The 23,133-nt window shown below is 31.7% G+C and overlaps 5 protein-coding genes across 5 annotated transcripts; 2 read left to right on the top strand and 3 right to left on the bottom strand.

Annotated features, from left to right (window-relative positions):
- Positions 1–158: 158 nt before the first annotated feature.
- Positions 159–1,163, top strand: LOC105646881 (homeobox-leucine zipper protein ATHB-52). The gene has a single exon (XM_012232817.4). The coding sequence runs from the start codon at positions 366–368 to the stop codon at positions 948–950; it is 585 nt and encodes a 194-aa protein (XP_012088207.1). The 5' UTR covers positions 159–365; the 3' UTR covers positions 951–1,163.
- A 1,542-nt stretch (positions 1,164–2,705) lies between these two features.
- On the bottom strand, positions 2,706–3,673 carry LOC105646880 (S-adenosyl-L-methionine-dependent methyltransferases superfamily protein). The gene has a single exon (XM_012232816.4). The coding sequence runs from the start codon at positions 3,576–3,578 to the stop codon at positions 2,898–2,900; it is 681 nt and encodes a 226-aa protein (XP_012088206.1). The 5' UTR covers positions 3,579–3,673; the 3' UTR covers positions 2,706–2,897.
- A 1,863-nt stretch (positions 3,674–5,536) lies between these two features.
- NUC (C2H2-like zinc finger protein) lies at positions 5,537–8,383 on the bottom strand. The gene is made up of 3 exons (XM_089718651.1): positions 7,875–8,383; positions 7,201–7,597; positions 5,537–6,610 (listed from the first exon to the last, which is right to left on the bottom strand). Exons 1-3 carry the CDS (start codon positions 7,990–7,992, stop codon positions 5,707–5,709), a joined length of 1,419 nt encoding a protein of 472 aa, XP_089574777.1. The 5' UTR covers positions 7,993–8,383; the 3' UTR covers positions 5,537–5,706.
- A 6,162-nt stretch (positions 8,384–14,545) lies between these two features.
- LOC105646878 (phosphorelay protein) lies at positions 14,546–18,183 on the top strand. The gene is made up of 5 exons (XM_012232814.4): positions 14,546–14,657; positions 14,920–15,352; positions 15,618–15,730; positions 16,600–16,704; positions 17,402–18,183. Exons 2-5 carry the CDS (start codon positions 14,977–14,979, stop codon positions 18,092–18,094), a joined length of 1,287 nt encoding a protein of 428 aa, XP_012088204.1. The 5' UTR covers positions 14,546–14,657; positions 14,920–14,976; the 3' UTR covers positions 18,095–18,183.
- A 437-nt stretch (positions 18,184–18,620) lies between these two features.
- On the bottom strand, positions 18,621–19,280 carry LOC105646877 (glutaredoxin-C9). The gene has a single exon (XM_012232812.4). The coding sequence runs from the start codon at positions 19,198–19,200 to the stop codon at positions 18,763–18,765; it is 438 nt and encodes a 145-aa protein (XP_012088202.1). The 5' UTR covers positions 19,201–19,280; the 3' UTR covers positions 18,621–18,762.
- Between the last annotated feature and the right edge of the window lie 3,853 nt (positions 19,281–23,133).

The raw sequence follows: 23,133 nt of genomic DNA, 5'->3' as shown, positions 1-23,133 counted from the left end.
ATTATTTTATTTCAACTCTAATTAGTTAATTACTCTGTAATTTCATTTATTTTCTTCATTCATATTGAAAAGTTAAAAAATGTCAAAATTATCGGAATAAGAGTTGAATTAACAATTAAATTTTTGGGCATTGGAAAAAGGTTCAAACTTTATAATTTCCAATGCAAATACATATGTAAGAAGAACTTTTATGATGGGTCTGTTTGGAGTGAAAATTGAATCATCATCTCAATCTTCACCCATGAGAAAATTCCAAAAATGTACTTGCGCCTGCAGGATACAAAATCGTCTATAAAAGAGGGTTCAAGCTCCTTGTCTATATACAAAATAGGCGGACTTGGTTCTTCCTAAAGCACCAAAACAAAATGAACTCCCACTTCCATCAATCCCAAACCCTAAGCCACCACCCTACTAAAGCCAGCAAGAAAAGGCTCGCCAGAGACCAAATTCAGATCTTGGAATCAAACTTCTATCCCAACCAGAAGCTCAATGCAGACCTCAAGCTTGACCTTGCCTACCAACTAGGACTTCCTCCGATACAAGTTGCAATCTGGTATCAGAACAGAAGAGCAAGGCACAAAATGGAAGCCAAAGAGCATGAATACGAGAACATTCAAGAACAACTACGTAATGTATTAGCAGAAAAGATTAGGCTTCAGAAAGAAGTTCTCATGCTGAAGTGTGAGCTCGACAAGGCTCAAGAGATGCTAGTACTTGCATCAAACCGATCCACGACAACTCTCTTATCAGGCTCAACATCTGATGATCGTCGTGCGAACTCGCAGTCATCTGAAAACACGACTTATAGTTGGCTCGCTACCTGCAAGTTTCCAGAAGAGGAGCTATACACTTGTCTAACATTTCCTGTCAACATGCGACAGAACAATCACGGCCTCTTGGCCAAATCGGTGAACCCCAATAATGATACAAACAGTGACTTTAAACTGTAGAATTTGAAAGTTGCAGGTTAATGTTTTATTGTTAAAAGCAAGTCTTTTATATAGTTCCGTTAGCAGTTCATAGTTCAGAAGCAAACATATTGCAGTAAGGCTTTCTGAGCCAGTCAGTTATGACCTTCCTGTGTAGATAGAAGTTGCAAGAAGGCTTGTAATTTTGTAACATAAAGAATACAACCTAGAAGTTTCACTAGTTGGTAGTTTCAAGTTCCTTTGTGTCTGTATATCATAATCTTGACACTTCTAGTTCGCATACTTGTCTTCAATTTCCATTACTAGTTCTGGGACTTCACACCCTTAAGTCCAGATTTGGTAACATGCATGCACTTGACAAGTCCTCATTTTCATGGGCCTCTTCTTGGTCTTAAACAACTAACCTAGCTGTGATTGTCCATAATGCTTGGCTGTACCCAAGTCCAAATGGGTCCCACACAATATGTTTGTTCCGTCAAAAATGTGCATAGAGACATTACAAGGTTCAGTCAGTGATGCAGACGTTTCTCACGTCACTCCAAACTTGCAAGAAGTCGATGCGCGACTTGTGTAAGAACCCAACCCCCCCACCACACACGCACACATGTAAGGCAACTTGCCCAGTACAAATCAACAACAAAAATTATTTTCAGATGCTTGTAGCAAGATGAACAATTATTATGATCATTGTAAAAACTTCTAGCAGAACAGAAATTTAATTTGAGAAAACACAGGACATGTATGAACAGTTTCAAGTAAAATGTCAAGCCCAATTTAGAGCCCTAGAAAACCTCATAATCATTGAACGAACAACAATAACAAACAAGAAATCCATTGTTGAGGAAGAAAAAGGATTTACATATTCACATTTCAGATTCTTACTCATGGGCTCTTGCTAATCTTTAATCTTCCCATACAGCAAAAGATAACAGTGGAATCAAGAAAAGAGCTCTGAAGTAAAAGAAAGATAACCCAAGAGAAGGGGGGATTTGGCAAGATTAGTTGACCTTGTTGAAATGTTACCTCACTCTGCAATGAAATCATTGAATGCATGCAGGGAATGATGGCATCACTCAACAAATAGAAAAACCGATGTTTAAATATTGTTTGGCCCACAATGGTTGGCCTTATTTGCAAGATACAATTCTCCTCTTACATTAGAAGATCAAGAATCCATTGATTTGATTACAATAATAATTGAATAATTCAACCCTTATACTTCTAGGTTTTCCTATTGAGAAATAATACACTAATGGTCTAGTGCTGCAAGGCCTAACATGACCTAAGAAAAAAGCAGCTCGTCCATGTGAATCGTGCCCCCCTGATTAATATTTTTTCCTTCATAGCACAAAGATGAAGGGAGGACATTTTACCTCTGGAAAATCAACCATCTCAAAATTAAGACACTTCTATAGATACTCGAGCTTCCTGTAAGTTATGATTTTTCAGTAGTTCTAACTATTTCTCAATTCTCAAATTAAAATCTGAAACCAAATTTCTATAATTTTATGATGTTTTTGACATCCAACAAATACATGATCTAAATAGCATTCTCCAAAAATCAGAATCGACAACTCAATATTCCCACGAACACACATGGTAAAATTACAAAGCAATAACAATCATGCAGCAATTATCCACTCTATCTTGACTCTGCTCTAAACACACAAGCTTCTCTTTCTGCTATTACTACCAAAGTTTTTAAATTTACGCTAAATTTATTAATATACTTCAAATCAAGAAGAAAATTAAAAATTTTCCAGTACAACTTCAAGGTTGATCAACAATAGAAATATAATTATTTTTCAAGAACAAAACTTTTTACAATGTTCGCATATAGTTTCAAGAGTAATCAACTATAGAATCACAACAACATCAAATTCAGATGCTCGCTTCTCCAACTATAATACGTCAACAAGGAAAAGGTACAAATGGAAACAAGCACAAGAATTACCAAAATATGTATAGCTACGTCTTCTTCTTGCGAAATACATACACATCAGTCTCTTCATATGCATAATCTGGATGCAAATCCTCATGCGGAACCTTCTCGATCTCAAAAACATCTCCACAAATTTCCCAAAACTTCTTATCCGCCTCCGGCGACCTCACTTGATACCCTAACAAAATGACTCCATCATCCGCCACCAGCGCTTGCATAGCTCCTACGAGGTGCCCTACGGACTCCTCAATATAAACTACATCCGCTGCAATCACAATATCAAACGGCGGATTCAAGGCCTTGATTTGATCCTGATTGTTCCAATAGAGGATCGAGGTCTTCAACATCTTTCCTAGGACTTGTTTATTCCGCTTGAGGTTGTGCTTCAATGCTGGCATGACCGGAGCAATGTCGGTGAGGATAATATCAGAAAGACCTAGTAGGTAAAAAGCCATGCTAGCAGCTCCGCAGCCAACGCCGACCTCGATTGCGCGGCGGGGCTTGGAGTGGAAGTCGAGCAGGGCGGAATAACGGTTTGTGGTGGATGAACCGGTGATAGGTGGGGTCCAGCGTTCGGCGAATTTGGCGAGAACAAGAGAGCAGGGCCAAACGGAGGTGCCGACATGCATGGAGCCATTGTCTTGTTGGATAGAGAGAATCTTGTCTCGTATCGGAAGATCAATCGTCGGTGAGTCTGTAAATTTCATTTTCTGTTACAGTGTTGCTTTGCTAGCTCCGATTAGCGTAGGGTTTAAGAGAACAATTGATGGACTTGGGCTTGGATCCATGCCTATTGATGTAATTGGGCTTGAGACTGTGAAATTGGGCTCCAGACTTCTAGGAGCTCATTAAAAGGGCGAAGAAGCTTGTAAGAAAACTTGTGTAACAAAGTTTTGTAAGAACATGTATATTTTCTTGCCATGCCCCTCCAATTTTATTTTTATTTAATCATTGTTAATGAAATCTTTTGTACTCTGTCTTTCCATTCTCAGGCCTTAAATCTCGAGTCCCCTACTCTAATTTATTATAAAAAAAAATTATTAGCAATGGTAGAGTTTAAACTCTAGGCTAATTGTAATTTTTAAAATCATTTCAATCATCTTGCCATAATATTTGTTTATTCTTTTTTAATAAATTTATATATCATTTTGTCACATTTGGGTTGTTGGTAATCAAAAATTTCTACTACACTCCAAACAATAAAATAATTATTAACCAAATTTTAAATTAGAAAAAGTAGATAAAAAAATAATGAAGATGGATGTGAAATTTAAAGAATGTGGGTGTGGGACAGAGATTATGTCACAATACGAAGAATATGCATCATGATCATATCATCATCTCATCTACATATTTTCTTGCTTGAAAATAAGCCAGAAAATAAAACCCTTTTCAATTTTTTATTTTCTTTCCCAAAGGGTCCACCTAAAAGAATTTTGCCGGGTCTGAAAATCCCACTATGTTTTTTGGCACTAGTTCAAAAGCCTAACACCAACACATGCATGCACACAAAATGCATTATGCTTCATGGCCATATATAGGTGATCTTTTGTTTTTTTTTAAATAAATTTGTTCTACTTTGAAAATAAAAATTAAATATATGTATCAAAAGCTAAAATTTGGAGGTGAGAAAGTACTGGGCATATAAATTTTTCTGATGTGCATTCATTGCTTAACTTGTATGATACACAAAGCAAATTAAAATCCAATCAATCGTATCAATAAAAGGTTTACAAGATCAAAGAGACTGGGTAATGCAAAAGAATATAGCTCTCTTTTCTCTTTATTTCTTTTTCTTTTGATCTTTGTTGCTCTTTTTCATGTCGGAATACCATGTACTTTATTATGTTTCAATTTTTACCAATAATAAACCCTGGTTATATTTGTCTAAACATATAATAAAGTCATAGGTGGAACTAGATCTTAAGTATTAAAGAAAAAGATTAAATTTTGAATTATCATTATAACTTTTAAAAGATTTACCGTGGATTTAAATTTACAATTTTTGTTATGAATAAGCACGTTCAAGAGCAATGATCGATATTTAAAGATTGTTATTAAAAATTACATCTCTCAATTTCAAAGGCGTAAGATTATTATTATTAAAAATTACAATTTCAAAAGGTATATAATGGATCTTGAAAATTTGGGAGTTTCTATGAGAACAAAATCTTATATAAGGATGGGACAATTTTATGCATTAGCTAGGGCACACTTGTTATAATAAAATTAATTATGCAAGATATGCTCGTAAAAAAGCTATGTTAGTTTATCTTAAACAATAGGGTTGATAGTAGAATTTTATATATATGATGCTTTTTGCCCAATGCTACTGATCTCTCTCTCTTTTCCAAGTTCTTGTTCGACAAGACAACTACCACCACAGAGATGAAACAAATGCAATAATGGAGTTCAAAAGGTACTCATAATTTGCCCCCACTAGCTACTTACCTTCCCTCTTTTATCCAAAACAATAAAAAGCCACCATTTTTTAAAGGAATCAGCTTTCGGTACTCAACAGGAATATGCATGGATCTCCTCCTTCCGTCCTTCCACCTCTCTTCATGGTTATCTATGCATAAATTAACCTTTAAGCCCATTACCTTTTCCTCTCTGTAAAGTTTCCCAATTCTAAAATCTCTCCACTTTATTATAGTATATAGAATTCTAAAATTAACTAATTTCTATTAAAAAAATAATGAGTTTTTGACTCGGTGCTGTTACAAAGGTTGCAAGTTGAAATTCCAATCGAGTCAAATTAAAAATTAAAAAAAAAAAAAAAAAAGTAAAAGAAATAAAAACATGCTACCCATGAGAAATATTCCTCATTTCATATCAAATCCATCCATTCATTGGTGATGGGTGGCATATGGCTTGTTGTACACCAACACCAAGAAAATCTCTTGTTTGCCCTCCTCCTCCTCCGACGACAGTGCTTTCTGGTTCATTCTGCATTACTTTTTGCCGTTTTGTTGCCGGAAACATTTGCATTTGATGATCAAGAACAAGATCAAGATCGAGATTATTAGCACCATACAATCCACAAAACTTGTTCCCTTCTTGAATTTGACCGTTACTACTGCATTTTAACCCAAAACTTCCAAGAAATGATGGGTCAGTTGAAGTTGCACCAATTTGAGCAGCTTTTTGCAGTAAAGCTGTTGCAGACATATTTGCTGCTGCAGTAGTAGTGGTTTGATGGGTTTGTTGTTGTTGGCCGCTATATAAAGAAGGAACACTTGCTAGTTGAACTGCAGCTTCGTTTAATGGAAGTGAAGTAGTGCTTGTCAGCTCTTCTTGATGAACATTATTTGAAGAAATTTGCTTATTGTTTCCAAAAATTTTTGGCCAATTTATCTGATGATACTGATCTGAGGATGAAACAAGTGGGTCTTGACCAAATATTGTTCCTGATGAAGTTAAAGACCCAAGTTGACGGTGAATTTCTTGGATACTATTATTGATTATTGCTTCATGGCCTTGAGGTCCTTGGCTTACCCATAAGGGAAGTCCTCTTCTTGTTTGATCAATTGTTTGTTGGTCATTAGAACTTGAGATTGGCTTGAAAATAGAAGAGAAATGTTGTGCCATGTTATTAGGCCCTATTGGTGCTCCCATTAGATGATAGTTGAAATTTGTTGAAGCTGCTAAGCTGTTTATGCTTGTTGCTGCATTTACTCTTGCAGTTTCTTCTGCTAAGGCATCACAAAATGCCCTATGAGTGATGAAACTATCCCTCCTGCTCAAAGAAAAGTTTAAAACATTTAAAATTATTTAATTAACAAAATTAATCAACTAATCTTAGAAATTCTTATTACTATAAGAACAAAATTAGTAGCTAGGCATACATAGGTCATAAAAGGTAAACCAAATACTCAATCTTTGTCTATGTGTAAGAAATATTTAGAAAATTTATGGAAATTAACAATATTGTCTTCTACACCTATTTCCTTGTCTTCATTATATCTCCTTTTTCTCTTTTTCTCGAGAACACAGTGAGAGAAAGAGGGAGGGCGGTGCGCAGACAAAGATATCACAACCACAAAAATCACTTTCTTGATTTCTTTCGTTGAGTTGTTCTATTGTTTCTTGAAAAGTAATGCTCTATAGCTCTATCAACTATCAAACAGACAAACGTATTACAACCACAAGAATCACTTTCATGCTTTATTTTCTAGCTCTCTACACTGTACTAATTAATTTAATTATGCTATACATCTCTAATTATCATCTTCTTTGATATTTTGGACTTTGCTAAAGAATTGGTTAAATTCTCGAAAATTAAAATCATGGGTATATATATATGTGTGTGTTCATGTATATACGTACCGCGAAAAAAGAGTTCCACAGTCACATTTATACTCTCTAGTACCACAGGTTTTGGAGTGTGCTTTCCAATCAGACTGAACAGCGTATCTCTTTGAACACTTCTCACACTTCCACTTCTTCTCACCGTGCTTTCTGCAAAAGTGCTTTTTAATGCCAGTTAAATCTCCAAGAGCCCTAGAGGGATGGTGATGGACACAAGACTTTTCAGGGCAGACGTATACGCGCTTTCTTGCTTCTTTAGTAGTCCTTTGCTTTAGCTTCCATGGCAGGTTATGACCCCGTCGATGAAGCTGCAGATTTTGATCTCTTTGAAACCCTTTTCCACATATTTCACATAAGAATCTGTTTGTAGCCATTAGAGTTTTTGGTGATAAAGCTATAACTTCTGCTTCAGGATCTGCATATATGAATAAAGAATCAGTATATCCCATTAAATTTTTAAAAAGATCTTAATAAAAATGAGTAAGTATATATAACTTTGAATATACTCATGATCATCACCATCTATAAAAGCTAGCTAGAGAGAGAAAAGAAATAGAAGAACAGAGTTATATTCAACAAATCAATTAAAAAGAAGCTACAGTTCGTAAGATTACTTCTAAATTAACAAAATAAAATAAAGAAGAACATTATAAATTAATCATAAAGCTCTAGCTAGCTTATAATTATCTTGCCTGGTGTTCCTGGAAGATTTCTTTTCTTCTTTATTGGAGGAGGAGGATTAGATCCACTAACTGGGTTTGGATTAGCAAAACCATTACTGATACTTGAGATTGCTTCTTCTGCAGACATGATCTTCTCTAAAATATATCAAAGGTTTCTAATATTTTCTTGTTCTTATTTGTTTTCTCAGTTCGCTTGGCTCAATCTTGTACAAATCAAGAAGAGAAAGAAAGAAAGTATCATCAAAGAGAGTTTATATTAATCTTTGAATTGTAATTAAGAGAAAACCTAAAAGAAAAGGAAAATAGATACTTTCTTTAGGGAGAGGGTTTCTCAACCCTAACAACATAAGCAGATATATGCAAGATGTTTGATCTCTATCTTGACTAGAGGCTTTCTCTTTCTAATATGGTGCAGTCATTTTAAGTGTAGTTTGCTTTTTGGCTAAGGTGGAATAGAATAATGGAAAAAAATATTTTGGGGAGAGGTGGTGAAAAGTTAAAGGTGGAAGAAGAAGAGAGAGAGAAATACTAATAGCTAGTATCTATAGGTACTTGAAGGGCAAAAACCAAAGGTGCATGATGACACATATGATGAGGTTGGGGAAAGGAAAGATAGTCTCTATGCCTTTTCTATTTGGAATGATTATCCCATTATTTGTTTGCTTTTTTGTTCTCCTATTTTTCTAATGAAAAATATCTCCCTAGCTTCCAAATCTACCCATATGTATTAAAATATTATGCATTCAACATAATTAAAATGCAAATTGATATATTAATTTTATATATACTCAAGAATCCACACAAATATTTGTATGGTAATCCTATCTATATCTTGCTTTGCATATGAGTTTATATCCTATATATATATACACACACACATATATAAGCACAAAAGCATGTGTCTAGCTAGTAGGTAGATTGGATTGTTTTCTTTGGTTCAATTTAATTAATTGCAAGTAACCATTAAACCATAACAAGCGAGTAATCAAATCAAATACCGAGGGTTGGAACCATTAGTGAGATGCTACTTTGGAAGAGGTAGAATTATAATATTGTCTTTGATAGTCATATAAATTAATTGACGATTTGAAACAGATACGTATGGAATTAACACGACCCGACGATCAAATTTTTAATGGGAATCATCGATTTGATAATGTTTTAATAACAACAATTAAGTTTTTAATAGTAATTAGGATATGAAATTTTTCCTTTTTTTTTAATGTTTGAACTTGAAATTTCTTTTATATATGTTTTTGAAGATGTGATTAATTAATTGATTAAAAGAAAATTTGATTAAGAATTGTATTGTAGCGGTGGTCATATGAAAAAGCAATGGCATGGATTTATGTATATGTTGGTTTTTGTCAAAAAAGAGAAGTTAAGTTGTCTGAGTTTGAGTGAGACTGGCTTGAGACATACACTCCGTCCACTCACAATCCCTTTCTTTTAACCTCATTTTCCACGAAAGTCATAAAAATCTTTTATCAATTCATCGATTTCTTCCTTAGTCAAAATTTAAAGCTATAGCTAAGTTTTTTTCCAAACAAGATTGATGCTATTTTTATTATTTGCTAATAAAAAAAAAATATATATATATATTAATCACAGACCATCCATAGCTATTTTAATTTTGATGGTTTGAATTATTTCTTTGATTAATTATTTTTGTTGGATTTAATTAAATCTTCCATGCACGTGCCCAACTGTCAAGGAAGGTAAAATCCAAGGGAAACGACGAAAGTAACACATAAAAGGGAATAATCGTCCTAATGACAGTAGGGCCATTGCTTCAATATGTATTTATGTTTCTTACCACTTGCCCTTCTATTATTGTTGCCTATTTTACTATTTTTCTTGATTTCTTGATTTATTTTATTATTATTATTATTATGGATATTGGCTTAAATATTTTGTTAATAAATTAGGTAGCATTATTATAATTCTATCGTTTAATGATTTTCATAAAATTATTTATGTTTTGCTTTTCTTTAATTAGTAAATGTAAAGGTGATTTACAACTTTTTTTTTTATTTTGTTATGACTTTAAAATTATTTAATAGCACATAATTGATGGGTTTTTTATTATAAAAAAGAAAAAATGAACTGGGTTTTGTTCAATTAATTAATAAATAGATGCTTTAAATGTATTAATTAAGACATAGTCTTGAAGCTGTGAAGCAAAATTATATTTGGGATGCCCTAAAGCTAGCTAGCTGCTATGGTCTCAATATATTGATATAAAATTAAACTTTGGTTAACTAATTAAGTATTAATTACTGAGATTAGCAAAGATAATTAAGGTATAGAATAGAATAGGGAACATGTTAAAAGACAGAGAGCTGACAAAGGCAGTGAATTTTTGGAAGTATGAGCAGTCGTCTCCTTGTGGGCTGACTTTTCCTGCTAACCTTAATCATAATCTAATCATGTTTTAGCTTTCTAAGTTTGTTTAGTATTTATGTTTGGAATTTAGCTGTTGAACTGTGGCTGCTTCAGAATATTCTCTCCTTCTCCAACACCTCTCTCTAGGGCTTCAACTTTCAAGGTCTTATGGGATTCTTGTGCAAACCCCACATATTTATTAAAGTTAATTAATTAATCAATTAATTTACTCTCTCTAAAAAAAAATGCATGATCTCCGATAGGTGAGATGAGATGACATAGATTTCTTTTTCCTTAACTAGATATCTCGAGTTCGAACCCTAGAGTATGAAGCCCATTTAAATGCTCGGGAGAGAGCGCTTTGCCCCTTTGTGGGCCTGCCTAACACGAATCCAAATTAGTTAGGCTAGTGGGATCCGGACACCGGATGGTTAAAAAAAAGTTTTATAAAGTTAATTAGAAAGGATTAGTGTATATAATGTGTGTGTGTATTAAAAAGGAAAATCAGAATTAATTAGCTATATATTCAATTCAAAAATATGTATATTTACACTTTATATAGGCATTTGAAATAGAATTAGGGTTTAGGGAAAAGCAAAATGTTGTCACCAAGAGTATGTTTGTTTCTTTGCTTGTCTTTTTAAACTTTGAAATGAAGGGAGGATAGACTGGTTTAATTAATTAATTATTAATTAATTAATTAATTAATTATTGTTTGTGCAATTCAAAGAAATCCTCACAAGTTTTGTTTTGTAATTTCAAGAGATGGACAAGTCCCAATTCCTTAATTATAAACTCCCTTGAAAACCTAGTCATGTGATGAGATGGATGTTTATACCATTCCTATATATAATAATAATATTCATTCCTTTAATTAATTACCATTAAGATCTTTCAATTTACCATGAAGATGGGTTAATTTAATTTTCTATTTACTTTGAATAATTCAATAGGATATGCAATTACATATATATTAGATTTTTTTTTTTTTGAGAAAAATATTGAAAATTGAAGTTTTTTCTAAGGTAAGAATGAGAATTTAATGGGTTTTTTTTTTTTTTTTTTATCTGAACAAAATATCCCAAAAGGGAGAACAGATTTTGGATCTAGATCCTACAGAAACCACATGCCGTGGCTATATCAAAAATTTAGAGAATATATGCCTTTTTGCAAACCATGTTATTTATCTTTTATTATTATTTTTTTTCTCTTTCTTTTTCTTTTATGACTTTCTTTTCTTATTTGTATTACACATGTCCTAACAGTGGAGGGCTCATTAAATCTAATCCAATCAGCTTTAAACACATAAAAAAGTGGGAAGTGAATATTCTTTGAAGATATTGTTTATGTACATACCAAATGTTAAAAAATTTAATTTAATAAATTAACTTACTAATTAATTTACATTAAACTTATGTATATAATTATCTATTTTTTTATTTATTTTACAAAAAATATTACTTTTATGCAATCACAAAGCTATATAATTCTCTTTGCATAAAAACAAATAATATGCTAAAACTAATTACAACAATAAATTTTAATATCACACTTTTGTATATCGATTCTGTGGATATGTCAATCTCTTTGCACTCACTTTGTCATATAGATTGTGTTCGGTAATACTTTTTTAAGGAGATCAAAATGCCAAATGGTGTTTTTTATAGCATTCAGTAATATAATATTTGAATTGATTTTCAAAGGTTAAGATATCGTTTTAATTATAAAAAATTAACTCACGTAAAGTTTATTTAGCTTTTACCGTTTTATAAAAAGCTACTAAAACAGCTAACGTCTATCAAAACAATTAATTTTATACAACAGATTCATAGGATCTCTTCTTTTGCGCCTCTTCTCTTGAAACCACAATATGTTGATATATAAACGACATAGATTTGGGTAATTGATGGAAGAAAATACCAAATAGTAATTACAAAGTGATGTTCAAAACCGTAAAGATTATAAATTGATTTAGGGTTGATAAAATCTTGATTTTTCTTATTCTTTTCTAGTCCAAATTTATGTAGTGATGGTGAAAAAAGAAAAAGTGGGTAGACAAGATCTTTTATTTCCACCTAGACCTAGGTGAGTGAATATATATGAAGGTGGTGAAGATGGAAGACAACTTGTCTAGCAAAAAAAGGAGCACCATTTTCGTCTCCTAATGCCATAGTGCAAGTATCTAAGAATTTTAGATATCGAAGAAGACAAATCAATTTTTCCTCAACCATTCAAACTTCAAACACTAATACAACTCATTACAAGAAGAGACTAAAGCATGTAAATGTCACCTAGTGGCAATTTGTTTTCACTTGTAAATATATATAATTTGACCAACTCATTTTTAACCCTATCTATCTATCTCTCTTTCATGTAACTTTTTGGTCAAATTTTTAAAAAATTAATTATTAATTAATAGTTTAATGACAATTTATATATATATATATATCTAAAAAACATTGAAAGAGACCACCACTATAGACATGCTCAATCAACCAAATGATAATGTACTCATTCAAAATACCATATATAAGAAGATTAAAGATTCTCTTTTTGGCTTGGAAAGCAAATTTAATAAAGCACCCACCATTGGAATTAAATGTCCCTACATGTTTTCTTAAAAGGGAAAAACTAGTAAACCATTCTTGATTCATCACCTTTATTTTATTTATATATATATGTATGTATGTATGTGTGAGTTTGAGAGAGAGAAGAAAGACACCATATAATGCCTAAACATAAACATAATTAATTATATATATATATATGTATTGAGAATAAACAAATTAACTAATTGGGTCTCCATCAAGTTTTTTTGATGAGCACTGAAATTCCACTAAGAAAAAGAATTTAAATGTTTAATATATATATAGATAAATTAATTAAGAAATTGAAATGGTGATTATATCCATCTTAATGATTGATATAATTATTGCATACATGGTTACATTTACATTAAAAGGGGGAAAGAAATTAAGAAAAGACAAGAAATTGTTCAAAGCATATTCACTATCTAAGCTAATTCAAAACATTAATTCAAAAAGAGGGTAATTTCTCTTCTACTTGGTTTGTCAATACAGTTAGAATCATTATTTTGAGAAGAAAAGCATACAATCATTAGAAAAAAAAAAAAAAAAAAGAAAAAGTGTAATCTTTTTAATCTTTAAAAATATCCAATTTAATGTTGGTTTAACGTTATATCAACATATGTATTATATTATATTAATTTATAAAAAAAAAGGAAGAAAAAGAAATATAGAAATAGAATAAAATTTAAACCATAAATGTGTGTTCATAAAAGGCCTAATATGCACAGTTTAGGCACTTGTGATTGCAAAAAAAGAAAATATTAGTCCTAAAGATTCAAATCAATCAACTGATCAATTGCTTTCTCTCATCATAAGTTAACTTTACCAACCAACAAATTAAAAAAGCAAATTTAAATGATTTAACTTTTATGTTTTTTGCAAGCTATAAGTCTTCTTTACATATACATACATAAATATACATATATAGTTGCCATATAATGTAGCATCCATTACCCATGCTTCTCCCACTCTCATCACTGTATATTATTATTTTCTCCGTTTTCAAATACTTATCACATTTAAAAAATTACTATATTTTTAAATATTCATTACATTTATGGATTTAATAAATAATAATTTAATCTTTTCGTTTTTACCCTTTGTATATGACCAATAGTGAATGCTTAAATTTCTCAATAATTTATTATAACTTAAATAAATTGAATAATTTTTTTAAAGGACGTGAAATACTCAAATGTAGTAAGTATTTGAAAATGGAGGGAGTATGTTGTATGTACTCAGATGATAAATAGAGTATATAAAAATAGTATGTGTTATTTTTCGAAAAAAAAAAAAAAAACTAGTATGTGTTAATTTATTTTCAAGAACTTTTCTTCATCCTCATCACAATTTTTAATTTCAATCCCAAAAATGAAAGGAAGCTAAATTAAGATGAAATTTTTTTATTTTATAGGAATTGTTTTTTCACCTTGTTAATAACTAAAGTTTTGATAAAATAATTAAATTAATAAATAATGTAAGTGTGTTTCATAACTCCTTCAAGAATAAGCTACGTACCGTATATCTTCTGTGAACGACAGTCCTCCAAGCGCCTAGCAATTTGCCGACTTGTCGTTCGTATTGGTCGAAGCTTTGTTATAAGCCGCAAACAAATGAGCCCAGCGATGAATGGAATAGTAAGAAAGGATCAGCCCATTTTAATTTGGGCCGCAAGTGAAAAGGGCACCATGTACCAACACCCGACCCAGACTCGCTGCTTAAACGACAGAGTTTCGCGTTGTCTTTCAACGTTCGCGAAGATTGCCCATAAACCAGACAAAGTATTCTCAAAGTAGAAGGAAGTCTCCAAAGGATCCAGGTATCTTTCTAGAATTTACTTGCTAACTGTTTCTTTTCTGTTTTCCTTGAGCAAATATATCCTAAATAAGTTAATCCATTCGTATTTGCCTGTCGTTTTACTGGGTTAGATTGATTTTGTTCGCCAAAGAGGAAAGTTTGATACTTTCTTCATTCGGTTGATACATTTGCACATGATTTTGAAAATCCTTTAATGGGTCTTTTAAAATTTAGGTGATGAATTAAATTTCTACGTTAATTTTGAATTGTCTGTGTTGTTGCAGTGGGGAATTAAATTTGGAATGGCAATGAGATAGATATTTGAATTAGTGTGTTGAATAATGGACGCAAAAGCATTAGCAAAATCTAAGAGGGCTCACTCACTACACCATAGCAAAAAGCCTTCTCATTCTAGTTTAAAATCAAAAGCTCCTTCTGGAGGTGCAAATAATGCTGGAGGTGGAAATAAAGCATTGGGGAAGCAAACAAAAGAGAAAGCTCGCCAGTCTGGTCTTCCAGCGAATTGGGATCGTTATGAGGAAGAGTTTGATTCAGATTCTGAAGTCCCATCTGGGGATAGTATAAGTAAAGCCTCTGATGTTATTCTGCCCAAGAGTAAAGGTGCAGACTTTCGTCACCTGATTGCTGAAGCTCAGTCTCAATGCCAGTCAAATGTTTGCCTGGATACTTTCCCTTCAATGGACGACATTTTGCCTGGTAATTGTTTTTCCTTGACGCTTTCTGCTTCATTAGTTATAGAAGTATGCTTAAGTTATATTGTTTAGTTACTGTATGTGCGGCGGAGAAATCATATGCACATGCTAATTTCATTTTAATGTAATGGTGGAGTGATCTGGAAAGAAAGTTATGGTGGTTGTTCTTATGACTTTGTAGGAATACACACACCCCAATATCACATACTGCGCTTCATTATAATCTATTTCTACTATAAGTCTCACCTAAGTTGGTGTGTATGTGACAGGGGACTTTGAACTCGGAGTAAGGTCAATGCTCTCAGTCAGGGGAGAGGGCATTTTGTCATGGACTGGAGATGATAATTTTGTTGTAGAGGATGAAACAACTGCAATCCCTGAGGTAATTGACTGCTTTATTCCCTTTATAATGACAATAATATATGATAAAGAAGAGAAACAAAGAAATTTAATGATTCAGAATTTTGAAGTATATGTCCTTACTATGCTAGTAATTGTGGACAATTATATTCTTCCATTGTTCCCCCTGCTAGATAGGTTAGATATAAGATGCCAATGTGATAACGTACGTCTCTAGTTTCAAGCAAATGAAAGCTGGGGTTTACCCTGGGTGGATGACACCATCGAGTCCTGGATGAAATACTATCTTATCTTGAGCCCAATTTATGTTTGTTTTGTAGTTTGTTTTAAAAATGAAATTATCACTTTTGGATGGAACTTTAGTATATTACCCAAACCTTATGCTCAACTCTGGATTGCATTAGAATTTTGCAAGTCTAGTTAATGTTATGCTGAACTTGACCAGTTATAAGTGTAGCTACCTGGAAAAAGTGAAAATAATATTTGATGTATTCTCGTTGATATGGACTATGTCTACACTTCCTTTCTCCAACAAAGGAGAGAAGGTGAGGATGGAATCCTAATTCATTTGGAAGTTCTGATATTTAGTTTCGAGTTTAGACCTTTCTTAGAATATTTATAAAGAGGTTTTGCTTACTGACTTTGATGTTAACAAAATGGAATTTCTGTTGGTTTAAAGATTTATGAGAAACATGCGAAGCATCTTTTGTTGAATTTAAAGCAGTGATCTGGAGTGTTAGGCATTTATCATTATGTCAGTGCTATTGTTCCTATAACTATTTTGTGGGCTCTTTTCCTCTTTTTTTCTCTCTTCTTTCAATTTTTATTCCTTGTCTTGGCTTATTTAACTATCTTCTCTGTGTGATTTTCTGCTGAATGTTTTTCAACCAGGCATCATTTTTCTCTCTGAATTTGAATGCTCTTGCTGAACAACTTGCAAAAGTAGACATTTCAAAGAGGCTCTATATTGAAGAAGACTTACTACCACCAGAGCTGGTACGCTTCACATACGAATTTGATTGGTGAATATTTTCTAAGAGTTTATGCTACTTTTATTTTTAGGCTAAATAGTCCAATGTTATGGAAGTGATGTATATACCTGATCCCAAACTAGATTGAATATGAGCACCAATTGAATATGCTGAGTATATGTGATTAAAATTTATTTTAGGGTAAATTTTACATATTTCAGACATTAGAACTCTGTAAAACTAAACAATAATTTCAGATTGTTTTTGCTGCAGCATCTGAAGAAAATTTCTTTCGTAAAAAGCATTCATCAACTTAAATGCCAAATGTACTGATAGTTGAGTTTAGTTTTCTCCAGTCCGAAGATCTTAGAATAAGCTTCTAACTAGTTTAGCCACTTTGACAATTTTGATGTGATTGATTGTAGGAACTAAAACCTCTTTGAGAGTGCTTTCAACATCCCCTACTGTGTATTAGATTATTAGTAGTAAGCTGGCTAGGATGTCACAAACACTAAAATATTTTGGATCCTGTGATACTTGCAGAAGTCAGAATTGACAATTATTTGCTAATGTTTAGACCTAAAAGTATCACCCTGAAATAGTTTTTTGCACTCAAGAATATTTCCTCTTGCATATCAGTTTGTAAGGTACTGTCTGCAATTGCATGTCTATCATCTTGATTTCTGTTTCTCATGCTGAACGTAACACGGCTTACTTGACAGACTGACAATAGATCAAAGGCAAGCTGCGGCCCGGAATCAGACCAAATGCAAACAAGTGAAACTGAAGCAACCTCAATGGTCGCTGAAAGATTGGCATTCAGAGATATTTCCGGGAAGAATAAGGTTGCCAACAAAAATACTGAGGTTATATCATCAGAATCCACTGCTAACAGATATTCAAACCTCATTTCACCTAATCAAGGATTGGATAGATTAAACCAGGCTAAGGGCGATCAGTATTCAAGTCGAGATAGCAAATTCAGTGAAAGCAAGAGTCAGAAGTCCCAAGCAGACTCCAAGAAGAAACTATCCACGTTTGAGGCAGCAGCTGCGGAGGCAGAACTGGATATGCTTCTCGACTCATTTAGTGAGACCAATTTTCTTGATTCTTCTGCTGGCTTGAAGTCCAGTAGTTTTCCTGTGTCCCAAAAGGAAGCTCCTGTAGTTATGCCACAATTCACTAGAAACACCTCTAGCTCAACTTCTTTGGAAACAACAGCTGTTGCTGCCAAACTAGATGATGTTCTTGATGGTTTGCTTGACGAAACGACTAATTTGTCAAACCAAAACAGCTCATGTCAGCTGGGGAAAGTGACAGTTACCCATAATGAAATCAAATCTTCTTCTTCCTCCCAGCCTGTCACAAAGTCTATAGTTTTGGATGATTTTGATTCATGGTTAGATACACTTTGATTACTTCTAAGCTAAAAAAACCTCACGCATGTATCCTTATCTGTTGTGTTTCAATGCTATACAAGTGTGTGTGTGTGTGTGTGTCTATATATACATATATATATATATATATATACACGCTCTTTTGCCGTTATTAAAGTGGAGGTTCGAACTCAAAAGTTAAAAGTTAAAGATTCAGAGTCCAAGCGCTGAGTTCCTTCATGGTTCTCAACTCCATTTATTATTTCTTTTGGGTTGATTAGCAACTGTAAGTAAAATTCATTCTTATTTCAATAATTTCTGTAAAGAATTAATTTCTTAGCCACTAGCTGTTAATGCTGAGTGAAATGAAAGAACTGAAAGCCACCTTATTATTTAATAAATTAAAAAAAAAAAATGTTAGGTAGTCTCTTAAGAAATGCTTTTAACATAACATAAGGTTTTCCATGTGATGCCAATGAAGTTTGTCTCTTCTTTAACAACTGTAAACAGCTGTGAATACTATTGTTTAAATACCAAAAGTCGATCAAGAAACAAAGTCTTCAACTTTCCATAAAAAAAATTGTATTCCTTTCCTTCTAACAAAATTACAATCTCAATTCTAAACCTAAAAATTTAATCTTTTACATTTTTTGTTGAATTAAATTGCAGCAATAAGAAGTTAGAAATAAGAACAAAACTTGCAACAATCAAAGCCATAATGCTCCAGCTTCTTTCAATATAGGCACTAATTCTCCTGAAATATGAGTAGCCATAAGCCTATCCAATCCTCCAAACAATCTTCCGCCAATAAAAACAGCAGGAAACAAAACCTTTTTATCATCATCCGCACCACTATTACCACCACCAACAATAATCTCCAGTTCTTGCAAAACACCAGCTTCATCATCTTCATCAATTTCATAAATTGGTGGGTTCACTCCAAGCCCTAATAGCAACCTTTTCACTACATGGCTCATACAGCATCCACGCCTGGCAAACACTATAATTGCATTTTCTTGAACCAAATTGGCCATATTTCTCGACCCTTTTAAAAATTCTTTACCTTTATTAGTGCCAAAAACGCCAATTGGTGGTGAAGTGGTGTACAAGGGCAGCCATGACTTGTAAGGGATTGCTTGTTGCATAATTGCAATGGGTAAACAGAAAACAGAGGTTCGAGAGAGGAGGAGAGAAATGGGTAATGGGTAGTTTTTGAATTGGGAAATGGAGGTTTTATAGTTGGGAAACGGAGACTTCGATAATTGGAAAACAGCGTTTTTGAGCGTCAACGGCAGTTGGGCTTTTCTTGTTTTGTTTTGTCACGCCCTGTGTGGGTTAGTGGGTGACGTTTTAATTGTGTCATTATTTCTGCATTATTATGTATTTTATTAGGCACATGTAATGTAAAGTGCCTGCGTCTTGATTGATACTGACTCTTTTTTTTATTAAAAAATATTTTTTTATCTCATAATTATTGTTATATTTTCCTTCTTCGTTTATTTTAAATATTTCTCAAATTTTCTTTTAAGAAATAAATAGTATTCAAAATTTATTATTTTATCCTTATTTAATATATATTTTATTAATAAATATCATAATTAAATTATCATATTCATATTAATTAAATTTAGATATAAAGAAAATTAAAATATCAATATATAATCTCTTAAAAAGTTTATATTTAATTAAATATTTGATTGTAATTATTAATTTTCAAAATAACTTTATATGAATCATTTAATTTTAATGAAATACTAATATAACCATATATTGAAAAAATAAAAGAAATATTATTATTTAATTATATTAATTAAATTTTATTAATTTGTGTGAAAATAAAATTAAGACAAAAATTATGTAACAGAATAATTAAAAAAGATATCTTCATATTTATTTATACATATAACTTTCTACATTTTGAATAAAATCTTAGAAAATTAGCACATTTTCAATCAAGTCCAATGAAATATCTTATGTTTAAAAAAGAGATAAAAAAAAAAAAGTTTTCAAAGAATTTCATGAGTATGTCTGAAGAAATATTTATTTATTTATGATGGAAAGAAACAAAACACGATAAAATTAAATTTTTTTATAGCAAAACTTTTAAAAAAAAATTGTAAATACAAATTATAAAATCACGTGTTTGTAACGTTTATTACATAATACAAGTAAAAGATAAATAGAAATCCACTTGGCACATATTATGGTGGCTGAGATAAATATGGCCCTTTAGGCACTCCAACGGTCCATCCCTAACTTTACGTGTATTCTATTAAATATTTTTCTAACATGAAATATGTCTAATATATATTATTCTTGCATTAATATGATTGTATTCAGATTTATTTAGTTTTTTTATTTGCATATCATGCATTAAATTCAATTATTTATGTTCGAAAAATTCAATAAATTTATTTTAAAAGTCATATACATAATTTAATTAAATATTTTTATTTATCGAGAATTTTATTATGCCGAAAATCACATTGCACGTTATATAATAAAATCAATTATTGAAATTTCTCTTACTTAAAAAGATTTAAATTTAAATTTTTTATTTTTTACATAATTGAAATGACTACCGATAATATACTGCCCTTGAATTTTATACTATGATGATTCACATGCACAAATTCTTTGTCCCATTTGAGAAGCTAACCTACAGTATGTGTATGGAATAACTGGTGGGCGACGAAAATGTCAACAAGGGGTGACGAAATGACGTTTACCAAAATTTATATATATAAACAAATCATGGAATTGTAATGTCTACGTTACATGGTGAGTCAGCTTACTTGTCGTTTCGTAGTATAAATATCATTTTGTTCTGTTATTGACTTTTTAACTACCAATCCAATTATACTTACTGTCGTATAATCTGTGTTTATTAATGAAATTTTCTGGATTTAGAAAAATAAATCTCAGCTATTTTGTGATAATCTTAATTTTATTATTTTAGAAAAGAAAAATTTTTAAGTGAGCTTTTCATTTTGAACTTTAAAGCATTAAATTACTTTGATTTATTAATATAATTTTTTAATTTTAGAGATGCATCGTATCGTTAAAAGAGATTTATTTCATAATAAAAATTATAATTTTAAAAGCATATGATCGACCTTTTAAAAATTTTAAATACCACGAGAATAAAATATTAAAATTCATAGATAATCTTATACATTAACATGTGATTTCACAAATTTCATATTTTTTTATTAATAATAAAATTGAAAAAGGTCACTTGATTTTAAAAATAATCTTTAAATGTATGAATATTATTTTTAAATCATATAATAAAAATTGAAATTTATATATTTATAATCTATGAGTCTTCTTCTTAAATTTATTAGAAAAATAAAGAATTTTTTGAAAATACCATTTATCATAAAAATTACGAAAAAGCAATATCCAAAGTCACTCACAAATCTAGATAGGAACAATTTATAAATCAAAATGAGTTGACAGAAATTGAGGGAAACAGACAGCTGGACTTATATTATTTGCTGACATAAATGCTATAAATTAGTAGAATACAAATATAAATACGGTATATGCCCATTTCCTATCATCGATGCCAAACAAAACAAATTAGCCGCTGGCAGACGCCGGACGGTGCGCGATGCTGACGTCAGCCGAACGAATTTAAAACTCACCGTCATCGAGCGTGTGAATGATGTCACCTTCGGGCCCGCCACGTGGAACTTTATATCACGACAGTGAACTGTAGTATCTGCGTCGTCACCAGTTCATCGACCTCGTCCTCCGCGTGGTGACGTGGCCATGACCTCATCCACTTTGTCTTTTTGGCTTTTTGACGTGTACAGATAGAATCATACGTGTTTGAAGGTCTCTTGCCATTCGGTGCTTCTAGAAGAGGACATCAATTTCAAGCACCCGACTAATTTTTTTTTTTTTTTTTTGAAAGGGATTAAAAATTATTTTTATATCTACTAAATTAGTATATTTCATAGAATTCAAAAAAAAAAAAAAGAAAATCAAATATCTAAATTCTAGAAATAATGAAATAATTATAACAATGACTATTAAGTTTGGAGAAAATAATTATAATTATTAATATTCAAGCTTTGATTCAATTCTTTTTTTTTTCTTACTTCCAGAAAATCTAGTGTAGTTATAAAATATTTAAAAAAATTTATCTTATTTTTTTGCAGAAGCCACTTTTTATCAGAACTATGGTTTGATCGAGGGACCTATTAGGTATGGGCCCACTACACTTACGACTACGCCACTCTGATTTGTAGTTAGAAGTTTTTTTATTTCTTCTTAGTCCAAAATGTAGAAACAGTCGTACTAAAAAAAAAAAAAAAATTACACAACGTGCATGCATTTTTCAATTTATTCTATTTATAGTTTGGTATTGAAAACTTTTATATGGATGAGTAGATAAATAAGAATTAGAAAGTAGGAGTGGTTGCTGAGATGCATCATGCACAACCAAATTGGTTAAAATATCCATGTATGCACAAAGCAAGCAGTTAGCATGTCAAAACGCTTGACGTTTGCAAGTAATCAATAACTTGAGGAAGTTAACGTTAATGCCAATAATCTAGACGTTAGGACTTGAAAATTTCCAACTGTAGCTAGCTTGACTTGCATCATATATATCCTGCTTTCATCATTTTATATTAATTAATTAATTAAATCTAATAAGTATGGACTTTGTTACAAATATAGCGAAATAAAAATAAAAGATTTGTATACTGGATTCCAATTAATTTGAAGGTTCGATAGCAAATCGTTACGAATTTACACTCTGACAAACAGAGAAAAAAAAGCACAAAAACATTAAGAAGAAAATGAATTTTTTGTTTTAATGCAAATCTTGGTCTAAAAGATTCATAACGTTGAATATTAAGATTTCAGATATAAAAGATTGCTTATTTAAAGCATATAAATTATTCACAAATGGACAAGCAACTAACATAGATAGGAACCTAATCTTAAGGCCTGCAATGAGAAACAAAACCTTGCTTGTTAAAAAAAAAAAATCCTGAAACACAGACATCATATGTATGTGTAAGAGAGGGGAACATATCTAAGATATTCAAAAGCAAAACAAG

The sequence above is a fragment of the Jatropha curcas genome, chromosome 3, assembly GCF_041381405.1.
Source record: "Jatropha curcas cultivar XTBG-Jc1 chromosome 3, XTBG_Jcur_1.0, whole genome shotgun sequence".
In the NCBI taxonomy this organism is placed as follows: Eukaryota; Viridiplantae; Streptophyta; class Magnoliopsida; order Malpighiales; family Euphorbiaceae; genus Jatropha; species Jatropha curcas.
This window is presented reverse-complemented; position numbering and strand designations above follow the sequence as displayed.

What these genes read in the sequence shown, in the direction of transcription:
- LOC105646881 (XM_012232817.4), top strand. Translation starts at nt 366, where the DNA reads ATGAACTCCCACTTCCATCAATCCCAAACCCTAAGCCACCACCCTACT.
- LOC105646878 (XM_012232814.4), top strand. Translation starts at nt 14,977, where the DNA reads ATGGACGCAAAAGCATTAGCAAAATCTAAGAGGGCTCACTCACTACAC. An exon ending in AAACAACTGCAATCCCTGAG is followed by an intron (nt 15,731 to 16,599) that starts GTAATTGACTGC and finishes TTTTTCAACCAG; the next exon opens with GCATCATTTTTCTCTCTGAA. An exon ending in ACTTACTACCACCAGAGCTG is followed by an intron (nt 16,705 to 17,401) that starts GTACGCTTCACA and finishes CTTACTTGACAG; the next exon opens with ACTGACAATAGATCAAAGGC.
- LOC105646880 (XM_012232816.4), bottom strand. Translation starts at nt 3,578, where the DNA reads ATGAAATTTACAGACTCACCGACGATTGATCTTCCGATACGAGACAAG.
- LOC105646877 (XM_012232812.4), bottom strand. Translation starts at nt 19,200, where the DNA reads ATGCAACAAGCAATCCCTTACAAGTCATGGCTGCCCTTGTACACCACT.
- NUC (XM_089718651.1), bottom strand. Translation starts at nt 7,992, where the DNA reads ATGTCTGCAGAAGAAGCAATCTCAAGTATCAGTAATGGTTTTGCTAAT. An exon ending in AAATCTTCCAGGAACACCAG is followed by an intron (nt 7,598 to 7,874) that starts GCAAGATAATTA and finishes TCATATATGCAG; the next exon opens with ATCCTGAAGCAGAAGTTATA. An exon ending in TGTGGAACTCTTTTTTCGCG is followed by an intron (nt 6,611 to 7,200) that starts GTACGTATATAC and finishes TTCTTTGAGCAG; the next exon opens with GAGGGATAGTTTCATCACTC.